Below are 13,154 nucleotides of genomic sequence, written 5' to 3' on the forward strand. Positions count from 1 at the left end.
AATTCCATGAACCCTGACGTTACCATTTTATTTTTTTGTTGCATGTACAGGTAAGAATAGGTTTGTAGAATCAAGGCAAAGTTAGGGGTTTATTTAACATTAACGCTCAGTTACATTAAAGATCAATGCACACTGAATGTGGTAAAGTTTCTAGAACACTTAATAATTAGGTTAAGACAATTTCATGTTAAAGGTTTGAGCTTCCATTTAAGGTCACAAAAATACATTCCATCGAAACTGCAACTTCATTTGAAATATTCCTCAGTAGAAAAATCTGCTCTGTAAAATTGTACACCTGAAAGCATTAAACTTAACTAAAACTGTTGTTAGCATTTATATTTGTTTAGATAATATCACAAACTCCAAGAAAACAAATGTAATCACATTAATGTCAATGCATATCAGAAGTATGAGATGAGTTTTATTAAGGGCTATTGCCAAAATGTCATACTATATATTATCTGAGGCTGTGGGGCACTACTTCACAGGCTTTTCATTGTTACAGGTCCTTCAGAGTGTCTGACCCCTGTGGGTTCTCCGTCCAGTGAGGTGGCCAAGAAGCCTTGATGCTGGGGCGCTCTTTTACCAAACTGTAGTATTCTGCCAGCTTTGGGTATTTCTCCTGGGAAAGCCTGAAAAAACATGTGATAATAAGATGAAAGGAAAGGAATAAGATGCCAGAATCTGAAAAAGTGGCAGGCTCTAATGTTTTTAAGGGTTTTTTTTTTGTAAAATGTTCATCATATTAAAAAGCTAAACTGAATTAGGTCCAAATTGTATTAAACCTTGCTAACCATGATCAAGTAGACAGAGAACTTGCTTCATAAAGAAGGCAACTAATCCAGAACCAGACCTCAATCCTCATTGGGCCTTCTTCTTTCAGTGTTCGAAGTTTAGAGCTGTTTAACAGAATTAACTATTCACTTACTTATGACTTGTGAAAAGTCTTTTCCAAATTCAGATTTTAACATTGCAATGAAATTATAGTAAAGAGATTATCCTATCCTGAGTCCTGGCTGGAGACTAACTTCAAGGTGGTCATTTTAACTTCATGTGTCATTGCACTCCTTTTTTCCCCCCCACAAAACAAATGGTCATTTATATTATTCCTAGAAAGCTTACCCAAAACGGAACACAAAAGCAATCTGGGGAATGAACATAACATCAGCCATTGTGAAGTTTTTGCCTGCCACATATGAGCCAGAATCCATCTAGGAAAAGAGAAAGAAAAAGTTTACTCCCCTCTACAGAATTAACCCCCTTAACATACAGTATCACTAGACTCTGCCATCTATCCAGGTGCGCAATCTAGGCCAAAAGATTTCAATCTGAAAAGATTTTAAAAAATATATAAACTTTCCATATTTTTCTAGGACACAGATTAGGTCAATCACTGCACTTCTCCCAGGACGCATGAAATCATTATGGGGAAACAGGTTGGAATGAAGCAAGAAAAGCAGTTCATTTTAAGATTACGTCCGTCATTGCAGCTCATCGTAGGTGTAAATATAAAAGGGTCTTACCAATAATTATTTGAGGAAAAAAGTTTTAAAAAAGTTAAAAAAAAAAGTTGTAGAATTGTTCGGCATGCTTTTTACATCACGGTCTTTTGGATTTCTTTATTTTCACGGTAAGCATGCTCCGATTTGCTTACATATATATTTGCATATATACATAATATTTGTTTTTCTAGCTAAAACCCAGCTTTAGTCTCCTAAAAATAAAGTCTGCAGATTTCCAGCTACTTATAAAAGCTTATAAATACCTTGAAATCATCAACTGTTCAAGACCTAGAAATAATTTCGATGCCATTTTTCAAAATAATCAGGTAACAGAACACAGCAGGGATGAAAACCTGCCTTCTATCAATAGCACTTCAACTGTCCAGTTGTACAGGTAAAATGTTAGTGAATCATACTTTTTAGATTTCAATATTCTATTTTACCTTATGTTGTACAAAATAAGACTGAGGTTTTTTTCTACAACTATATTAATGTGCAATTTGCTTTACGTAAAACTCCCTTCATTTATGTTAATTGTGACAATTATAAAACTGTCAAAGACATTTTAACAGAAAGACATTTTAACTAGAATAATCTCTGGGTGCCTGATGACAAAGATCCAGGACTACAGTGAATCTTGTGGTTTAAAAACCTACTGCTTAGTCAGAGAAAGGCAATCCAAACCAAGTCTTTGTGTCACTAGTGTTTTGTTTTCCACACTATATTTCAGTTGAACTCCCATTTTACTGAATTCTAGAACTTTCAAAAACATGTGCATCTTCTAAAACATTGTAGATTATATCAGTAGTTTAAAACTGAAAAAATTAAGGAGTTAATAAGTCAGAGCTCAGTTTAGAAGTGTCACAAGCACTAAAAAAGGATATGTTTGTGTTGAATGAGGCAGGACAAAACTGTTTCAACTAATACTTCAATTACGTTGTATAGTGATTAAGCACCATAAGGCCCCATAATTAATAAAACGTATATTTGCTGGACTACTTCTAAAGACAAAAATTTGACACTTGGCCACGAAATGCAGCATCTGCAACTTCCCCGATGCCAGTTAAAGAAAAAGACAAAAGCATCCCCCCTCACATACTCCATTAGATTCTGGATTGCAAAGCAGTGAAACATCATTCAAGTGTGCAAAAAGTCACCTTCTGAAAGTATCCCTCCCAGATACGGAGTTCAGCAGCAAGAGCCTCTCTGTTCCTCTTCAGTGCAGAGTCATGGCGCTCGGCTTCAGGAACACGCCATGTGTAGAAAATGGCATCCGCTGGCAAAAATGGTAACAGCAGTGAAGCATCAGGTCTTTTTTAGCATATTTATAAGGGATTACAATATGGCATTGCTTCATTTGCTCTATACAATTTCCTGCAATGTACTGAATGTATCCAGAATGCACTGTTAAAAAAAGATGCTTTCTTAGTAAAGTGACAAAAAGATAAAAACAAACAAATCATGTAGTTCCCTGCATTTGGTCCAACAGCTACGCCTGTGCCCAACTCTGATTGAGAAAGCTCATGTCGGGCAGGGTGTGACATTTGTTAGAGTTAAAAAGTATATATTTTAATGCTTAAAGGTATAAAATGATCTAAAATAAAAAATAACTTTTAGACCTTAACTTTAACTCTTAAGAATTAAATCTGTTAAATGTAACCAAAATGGGGAAAAAAACTTTAATCAATAGGATAGCAGCCTGTCAAACACTAGCACAATAAATCTTACATATAATGTAAACCCTTGACAAACAGGAAGTGTTATTAGCCTTTTTTTTGCTGATTCATTGTCCTGAGGGCTGGTGTCAGTTTGTTGTGGTACAAGTGGTGGGATGATTTGCATGAAAAAAAATGTTCTTGTTTCTCAGCAATCATTGCAATCCAACAAAATTCAAATAGTCAAAATAAGATTGCAACTAGAAATAAGTTACAGCCAAAGTCAAAGACAATAAGTTAAAGACAATGATCAAACACCCTATACTCATGTTCTTCTGCTAGAAGCTGGAACTGCAACTATTTACCATTCTGGAATGTTTAACCTAAAACCCAGGCATGGTGCTCACTCTAGGCAACCAGTCATGTATAATAAATGACATTCACTAGAAAACAGAGCAAAAACAAAGAGAAGAGTCCCTCTGGAACACTCATTGCCCAGATGGAGTTCTCTACTCACGCACATAGCAAAGGGATATAGCTTTACCTGGAGACAGAAGGCATGTGTGGAGATAGAAACTTATGTACTCAGGCTAAATAAACAAGATAGTTGATTACAAATAGCATTACAAAAATTAAGGAAAATTTCCGCTTAAGGTACCTCAGTTTAATGCAGTAAAGAAGCTTGCATAGTCAACTTCGAAATTGTCTTAAGTTATTTTCAGAATTTCTCAGAATTCAGATTTGATAAGAAGGCGCCATTAGTTTTTGTAATGAATATCACTTATGAATTTGTGTTTCTTTAGGGAAACTTGGATGATTTCACCCAGTTTGACGGTTTCAAACTGTTTTACTATTCAAGGTGACAGCAGGGAGTGTTAACAGGTAGTGGCATAGAGAAAAACACTATTGTGCAAGCTAACAAACAACCTTTGTGGCAGATAGGAACACTGCCAGCAGTGACTTGCAGGTTTAAAGAGTCAAAAAGAAACTGATGAAACATAATTTTCTGGTTTATTCTATACTCATGATTGTGGCAAAGCTCAGCCTTTTAGAAATAAATGTAAATGGTCACTCATTCCACTAGACGAATTACAGTATTTCGTTTTCGAATATACTGCGCAATTTTGTCTGCAAAACAACAAAGCAAAATATTGTATTAAAACCAATAATGTCAGCAAAAATGACTTAATCTAAGAGCTCTTAAAGCGAAGTAGAGTAAACAAAACAAAGCAAAATACAATTCCTGAACTGTTTAAAGAATTTCCTAAATGTTCCTGTAAAATTAGAGCTAGGTGGTTCAGTGTCTCAATGGTTTAAAAAATAAAGCCAAAGTGTCTTCCTACTCAAACAGCTCAAACTGTAGATTCTGTTGATTACAAAACCAGAAAGTTAAAGCTATATTGAGGAGGGAAGCAGATTTTTTTAAAGGACTTGACAGATCAACTGGAATATGCATCAAATCTGGATGAAACCATCCCAAAAATCTTTGGCAAGATCAAAATCAGTAGCGCATTTTGTGGATGGAGTCAGATGATAGTCACAAGACCATTTTGAGGAGGCCCCTTCGGAAAAGGAACATGAATCTTAAGGCATATACTGTATCTACAGTAGTATGCTTGCACTTAGGTTAAAATGTATTGCATTTTCCCCAGTGCCATTTTGCACCGATTAAAAAAAAAAGATGATAAAAGCTGAACTGAGTGGTTTGAGGGGTGAAGGCTAAACAATGGAAAAAAGTTTAAGTGTTTTTATACCCTTGGATGTTGCTTTTGCAAAAATACCCTGGAGTTTAGAAGGAATAGATGTGTAAATTGATCTGCATTAGAAAAACAATTATGTGCATTGCTACTAACACTTGTAAAAAGCCCAGATTCACTTCTCCTCTGTTAGTTCTGCTATTTCTGTACTACCACTTACTGACAATACAGACCACAACACAGTGACAATAGGCGTATTACAGACATCTTTAACCAGAGAAATGTTTGATTGCAATTTCTCCTGATGCATCTGTCAAAACTATTACTAAGAACATGTTCACTGAATTATAAAAATTAAAAAAAAAACTCAATTGGCAAACTATTTGACCTGTTATCTATTAACTGGATTTTGGGCAATGACACTGACCCTTAGATCAGCTGGATGTTGGCAAACATGAATCAAGTGCTTATTAGTGGAACTATTAATCAAGAATGTAGAATGTTGGGAGACCATGTAGATGAGAGAGGTCAAATTATGTGGAAATCATTCCCTCTTTCATAATGGGTTTGAGTGAAAGACAGGGGCCCTGTTTTGTGGGTACACAAAGATTGACCTTCCTCTCAGGCATGGGATAGACTTTTAACTTGTAGAAAAGTAAACGTAATGTTTAATATTACTTTAACAGAAATTAAAAGTATGTTTAGTATCGTACAGTAATGCACAACCCCTTATTGATGAAGATGCAATTTCATAATGCATTATTATGAAATCCTCCATGGAGAAACAAATTATAAGCGTAAATCTCATTTAACATACTCACCTTGCTTTTGAATCTCAACTTGTAAATCAAGTGGCCTTAAACAGGAGTAAAATTGAATGGAGGATTGATGCAACAATAAAGCAAACTCATGAGTGCCCAGCCACTTATGAAATCCGAGGCATAGTCAACTAATGACAAAGCCCAAACTCCAATCAATAATGGCTGACATCAAAGACTCAACCTATCAGTAGAGCCACTCTAGAGCTACATTTGGAATAAGACCAGAGGCTGCACTGTCAGACAGACAAGATTTTCCATTTCCAGAACAACTTGCTGGGCTTACCCATTTTCTCATGCAAAGTCATAACTTCAAACATCCTCTGGTAAACAAGAGCCTGCTCTGCTGCAGCATCTGGGATCAGCTGAGTGCCTTGGGACTTGAACTGATTCTACACAGAGAAGCAAATACATCAATAATATAGCAACACGGGAACAGAGAAGCAACGAAGCATAACTTGAGCTTTGAACAACAACAGAGAAAAACAAATGCTCAAGCCACCAGCTTAGAAATCTTAGCTAATCCACAAATCCACAAATATTAAATTGATACAGTGGTTGATTCTGATTTATCAGCACAGCAGCTTAAATCTCCTAACTTTTTTTCTTCCAATTTAAAGAAAACTTAAGCTCACAGTAGGGGCTACCTATCATAAAGTCAAATACTTGAGAGTGGCTTTACATTTGTCTGAGGCTTCATATCAATCCAATAAAAACCCACCATCAGGTGTTTTAGAATCCCATGTTTGCATTTTTCTTCCCTTAGTTAAGTAGGTTTGCACTACAGATCTTAAAAGAAAAATCATACCTTGAGAAACAACCTACAGTATCATGCAGTCCTCCAAACTGCTATTAAAAGGCCAAACAATTGTGAATTTAAACTATATGTACTGCATTTAATCTATATGCCCACTAGTTTGTAGCAGGTAAATAAGAGGTTTTTAACAGTAAAGCTAGAATTCTGTAACACCTTTAAAACATCAGTTTAAAAAGATCAGAATAATCTCTGATGATCACAAAACGTGAAAAAGTATTCTAAATAAGTGCTATACTTAATCAACCTTTTTTTTCCTTTTCTATTCTTCGAACTTACCTCCAAATACAAACAGGCTCCATAAGATTCGTTGATTATAATATTGTCATGCTTGAAAGAAGGAAGCTAAAAGACAAAAATGGGAAACGGGAGCTGTGTAGTCTTTTAGGTTAAAAATATTCAAATATATACTGTAGGTTCACAAAACATAAACCCACGAAAACAGTAACTCCAAATTGTGTACTTTTCATATGTAAAGTGGCGTTTATTTTAAGAATTAGAACAGCATTTACCTAAACAATTCTGTTACACGTTATGGTATCAACTGAACTTAACTAAAGTACCTCAGGAACTTTCTCAGTGAACAGGTGTATCGCATGCTGCAAATCACTTTTTTTATATTAAAAGTACTATACTCGGGAAACGGCTCAAACCCCACTTAACCAGACACTACAAAAATACACGGAAACCCACAAATAAAATGGATTCAAACACTAATATGTTTTAGAAAACGTTATAAAATGTGATATGAGATTTTTCCCCATGTTATTTTGCAACGCACTTCCCCGATAATAATAATAATAATAATAATCTCATAACAAAAACGCAAAACAATTTACTTCACGAAAGGAAGAGAGTGGGATAAAATGGCCTCATTCACTTATTTCAGCTGCGAATACGCACCTGTCCCCTGGGGTTGATGTCCATAACATCCTTCGACTTGTGCTCCTGTTTTTCAAAAGAGAGCAATTTATTCTGGTAGCCCTGTAAATTCTTTTCTTCAAGGGTTATCATGACCCTCCAGCATGGTGGAGAGCCTGAACCCCAGTACAGTAGCATTTGTTTTGCCATTGTTTCGACAGTTGCAAAAAACAAACCAAAAACGTATACAGCAAAGACAGTTCTCTCTCTCTCCTGCTGTGTAAGCGCGACAAACGTCAACTAATGTACTACTAACAAAGCTTACACCCTCCTGTGGTTCAGCCAAAGAACACGTAAAGATTCGAGAAAGAACACCATAAATTCGTATCCTGTTTAATCACAGCTCCATCTACAGTTGAAGGATTAGAAATGACCATAAAACTGTTCTTGTGTTCACCTAACAGCACGTTCAATATAGTACATTCAAGTTCATCTTCCTTCACCAGAGTTTTAAAATCCATTATTCTAGTCACAAAGAACTCATTTTGTGTCTCACACCCCATTACCACTAAATTGCCACTGTATTTTTTGTGAAGGGTCTTTTTTGTTAGGACAATGACACAAATAACTGTACAGATGAGCAACTCGTTAAAGTGTCATATTTTTGTTATACAGTATGTGTCTTTTTATCATGGTAATAATGAAAATGTGGTATGTATCCACCCACAAATAGTCTGTATTTTAAATCTATCATTTACTTGAGTCATTATGTGTGATACATGAATTTACAACAATAAAACATAAAATTATATAATGTTTGTTGTTTTGTAGTAAGGTAGTTCTGCCCACCTATAATAGATTATTGTTTTCCTTATTTTGTAACAGATTTTTTTTCTATGTCAGTAAATTGTATATTTGAATAATTGTTATGGAAGTCAAATTTTAAGACTGTTATGAAATTAGATTTTAAAAAATGAACTGGGGAAATGAATTCACTCACATCTTTCTAAATATGTGAAAGCAAATTAAGCCTTCAGATTAATATGGCTCTCAGTTGTTTTTATAAGAAATAATTATTTTGTCATCTGTATCAATATCCTTTTTATTTCTAGTGTCGTCCAAAACATAACACATAAAGTACAGTGCATTAAAAGAATTTGTATGCAACAGGTCATACTGAACCCATCCCCACAGACCACAGAGTTTGCCACCAGGGGGGAGAATTTTCATTGTAATTGAAAATCTTTTCAAGAGCTTTCTCTAAAAACACTTGCAGGAATCTGCAGACAAAACGTTTTGAATTCTAAAATAATTTCTAAGACAGATGAAAAAATATCAGAGGCGATCTTTCATAAGAAAGTCAATCTGCCAGCACTTTCATGAGTGTTCAGACAGAGGACCAAGCTTTTGGCTTGTCTGGTGCATGAGAAATCCATTCAGAGATGTACCTGAGGTGACGGTTCAAATCCAAGGCTGACATCTTACACTACGTTTACACTTATTTTGATTAAAATATAGTTTACAGTTTGGAAGTCATAAACAATTTAACAAAGGGAACAACTGTTTTTTTTTTTATTTAGCATGCATACCCCAAGCTTCTCTCCCTGTCTGTGTGTCTCTGTGTCTCATGGAGAGCAAGTTGGGGTATGCGAAAAGATAAATTCCTAATGCAAGAAATTGTATATGGCCAATAAAGTGATCTTAATTATTTTTGTGAGCTCTGTACAAACCACAGCACTATATGTCCTCTAAATGAAGTATGAAATGTATTTCAACCTTCATTTTAGAGACATGAGTGTTAAAACTTAAGCATCTTAAATTACTGTTATGATGCGTTAATCAGGACCCTATGCTGACGATAGAATCCAGATGGGAGTGCAACAAACACGGAGAGGAGACGGCGAGGAACTGGGCAGGTTGACGAACAGGAGGGCGTGACGACGGTGCACTGGTGCTCGGTGGGGTGTGGTCCAGGCGAACTAGTTCAAAACATTCCGAAAGGGGAAACCAGAAAGCAGTCCAAAAGTCCATTACCAGGTGATCCATCCAAGACAAAACAAGACGAGGTTAAGAACCGGAATGGGATCCGGTGCAGGGATGGGGAATAAAAATGGGATGACGAAGCCAGGCGCTCTTGAGGTCAGGACACCAATAGAAGACCTACTGTATGCCCTCAAGCTGCGGGCGTAGAGCACTTGGTGGTAGGCGGGCCTCCGGGCGTCCGTCTTCCAATGCAGAGCCTGGAATAGAGTGAGCGTCTGTCTTATAAGGAGGGGCTGGGTTGGAGGCAGGTGCACATGATCAAGTAAAATGTGAAAGAGCCGGACGGAGTGCCCTTAAGAGGAGGGATTACAATCGTGACAATTACTTTGCTTTTCCATTTCACATAGACCTGCCAACTGTGTGGCATTAGAAACCTTGAAAAAAATTCAGGATTTAATGTTGTACTCTCTTCCTTCTTGCTGCCTGTCACGGGAGGCTCAGCGTTTCGGGAATGGAGAACTCAGTCTCCCGTTTGGGTTTGTAATTAAGACCCCGTGCGGGGCAGTTTATCCGGAAAGTTTAGGAGATGGACTTCAGGGAAGACACACAAGGTTTATTGAGACAATAGTGATACAGTGGTAATCCATGCCATAGTGAAAAGGGGAAAGATCTGATAACATCCAAATCCATTCAGGTCCAAGGGGTAGCCAGGAATCACTCCAGAGCTCCAGAGCCGGGCAATCAATCAAGACGAGGATGGATTAAAATCCCCGAAAGTGAGGAACATGAACAGGGAAACACAAGGCATCTGACAGACACTGGACAAGGCGCTCCAAGCCCCGGGCTCAGAAGTTAGGATGTCTGGGAATAAGGCCTATGCCCTCAGACTTCCTTATAGTCTGATCGTAGGCGGGCCTTCAGACGCCTTGTTCCAAAGCTGAGCCTGGAGCATTGGAAGCACTAGGCTTATATAATAAAACATTGATTAAACACACGAGAAAAGCAATCAGGGGTTAAACTAAAATTATGACGCCTAAGGGTAATAGCGCCCCCTGGGGGAGGGATGCCAACCATGACACTGCCTGACCTATCAAGTCAGTCATTGCAACTGAAAAAATAGCTACAGTACTTGGTCCCCTTTTCAATAAAAGACCTTATCTTGAATTGTAGCTTGTCTCTGTGTGATACATCTGTTAATGACAGTGGAATGGCTACTGCATTCTCATTTTCAAAAACAAACAGTGAAAATACAGGAAGACTGTCTTTAAAAAGTCATTATAGGTGTTAAGGCCAAGTTCAATATTAAGTTCAAAGCATCTGAACTAGAAAAAAGCTAATTTATGTTATTTGATATTATTTTCTTAACTAAAAAACATTTCTTTTGCATTCACACTTTTCATCATAAAACATTACCCTCCCTTCACACATAAATATCTGTACATCTTATTTCTCCCTTGCTTGTCAGTGAGATATTCCAAATCCAAGCAATATTTTAAACATATGACTCACATCATTCATAGAAAAGATACTTGAAGATGAAGACCATTGTTTTTTGCTTTTTGAGCAAAAGTAGCCACAAATAAAATACTATAATTTAATAATTATCATTTCAGATTTCTGAGATGATCAAGTCCTTGTTTCTTCATTCCATAACTAATGATAGTGAAGCAGAGTCATTATTATATCTGCTTATAGCAGTAATTTGTAGTAGAAAATCTAAAGAAAACTGGATAAGCTACTGTATATACTGTAAAATAAAATTGTATTGTGGTATACAATGCATAGAAAAGCATACAGCAATATAATAAATCATGATATATTATCCCTCGGGAGGGGGATCAGAATACCTCCTGGGTATCCCTGCCTGTCGTAAGAGGCGACTAAAAGGGTTGTGTCAGGAAGGGCATCCGACGTAAAACCATCTTGCCAAAACCATGGTTGCAAAGAACACAAAGATGATAGTTATTATAGGAGGCCATTGTAAACTGGAAAATCAAATAAAATGTGAATTTATCGCAGCAAATGTTTCAAGATAATTGAGTAATATTTTCAGAAGTGCTGTGGGCTCTGTTTAGACTCCTGTTTCAAGATCTATTTCACTTAGAAAGATTTTGAAACCTCTCAGGCACAGGGCTGCTGTGGATGTTGATTTTCCTCTCTAACAAGAGAATATTAGAAAGACTGAGAATGCGCCAACCAGTGCATTAAGAAAAGAGAAAAAAAACAAACTATGGATAAGATTTAAAAAGCACTGAAAAATGAACCTGTCTCAGAATTTATGAGGGTAACTCAGTATTTCTCCAGAATTCCCCATGATTGGTATTTTCATCACATTTCTAAAGCCATATGTATTCCTTAAATGGGGCAAAGCTTGTCGGTAATCAATGCCATAGCCCTCGATCAGAGAATAAAATGAAGGAAGACTAGTATATATATAGTGAAGAAAATTACATAGCAAAAGCATAGTGATATGATTTGCCTGCAGCAGAGACTCCATTACACACACAAAATAACAGAGGAGCTTGACTTGGCCACAAATCAATTTGGAGAAATACTCCTTTTATTTAAAATGCTTAGGCAGATTGGCTTCTTTATATCATTATGCAGCACATTTGACCACTTTGCTTTGCTCTAGTATTAGTCCAGGATTAGTTCTGAACCACTGATCTCTACGGTAGATTGTGACCACAGCTTTTCAATGACAATTTGGTTTTAATCAAAAAAGCACAAATGATACAACATCAGGGAAAAGTTGTAATTTTAATGAGGTTTGGCTCCAGAAAAAGGGCAAAGAAAGCAGGCAAATACAATGAAACTGATTGCTTGGCATTGCAGAAAGGCACTTTCATGTCAATGTAGTTAAAAACTGTTGAAAACAGTACAGATAACACTTATAACATAAGCTATTTCAGTTGGCTTCCATACTAGATTAGAAAGACCACTTTTAAAAGCATCTACACTACTTGTGCATGTGTATAATACAGAACACTAGGGAGAAATGTTTTTTTGTTTCTCCCTAATTGCACATTTACAGTACCATGAACAGCCAGTATCTTTAATGAATATGACCTTAAAACTGATCCTGACATCAGAGTGGTTTTTAATCCTACACAGTATTTGCTTGTTACATAGGTAATGTTAGTTTTAATTTCTATTTTATATACAGGTGAGAATGGTATAAAAAGGTTCTGAACCTCGAATACATTTGAAACACCAAATAAGTGCAGCAGCAATAGTCTATGGCTTTTTCTCATCTATCACGTATGGCTTTTTTTATCTAAATGCTATTGGTTCCCATCATGATTCGTGCTGATTGTAAATATATATAACTCCTGTACTGTATATAAACATATAACTGTATTACTTGCCATTCGTGGAGACCTCAAGTGCAGTCAGCAGAAGGTTTCCTCACTCTAATCAGCACTAAAATTCATGGGTTATTTACAATTTGAAGCTTTTTGTTTCCATTTTTAATAGCTAATGAGCCTTATGATATTTTTTGTCCCAGGGGTGTCACTCTGGAAGAGTTGTCTTGCACTTTTTTTAAACAAGTGAGAACTGCAAATTCTTGTTGTTATGAACCCAATTAAATACGGCAATTTGATATTGCCGATTGTTTCGTTTTTGAAAACTCTGTGCTACAAAGCCAGTAATGCATGAGGAGAAGGAGGACCTACAGAAATGTTACTTTACTTTTTAATGTTTAGTGAATCACTAATGTTGATTATAAATTATGACTTAAGAATCAAATCACCTTTTGCCCTACATATATGAATTAGATGTGGCTCCTTGATTTTGGGTGAACTAAAATAATAAGTAATGTG

The 13,154-nt window shown here is 36.3% G+C and overlaps 1 protein-coding gene across 1 annotated transcript; it reads right to left on the reverse strand.

Moving 5' to 3' along the window:
- Nucleotides 1–401: 401 nt before the first annotated feature.
- Nucleotides 402–7,678, reverse strand: gstr (glutathione S-transferase rho). The gene is made up of 6 exons (XM_088601852.1): nucleotides 7,390–7,678; nucleotides 6,766–6,831; nucleotides 5,959–6,064; nucleotides 2,660–2,778; nucleotides 1,123–1,211; nucleotides 402–632 (listed from the first exon to the last, which is right to left on the reverse strand). Exons 1-6 carry the CDS (start codon nucleotides 7,555–7,557, stop codon nucleotides 500–502), a joined length of 681 nt encoding a protein of 226 aa, XP_088457978.1. The 5' UTR covers nucleotides 7,558–7,678; the 3' UTR covers nucleotides 402–499.
- Nucleotides 7,679–13,154: the final 5,476 nt, after the last annotated feature.

The sequence above is a fragment of the Lepisosteus platostomus genome, chromosome 12 (genome assembly GCF_059453375.1).
Source record: "Lepisosteus platostomus isolate fLepPlt1 chromosome 12, fLepPlt1.hap1, whole genome shotgun sequence".
NCBI lineage: Eukaryota > Metazoa > Chordata > Actinopteri > Semionotiformes > Lepisosteidae > Lepisosteus > Lepisosteus platostomus.

Coding starts and splice junctions, on each gene's coding strand:
- gstr (XM_088601852.1), bottom strand. CDS start 7,557: ATGGCAAAACAAATGCTACTGTACTGGGGTTCAGGCTCTCCACCATGC. Junction 6,065..6,765: donor GAGCCTGTTTGTATTTGGAG/GTAAGTTCGAAG, acceptor TTCTCTGTGTAG/AATCAGTTCAAGTCCCAAGG. Junction 1,212..2,659: donor GGGAGGGATACTTTCAGAAG/GTGACTTTTTGC, acceptor CTCTTTTCCTAG/ATGGATTCTGGCTCATATGT.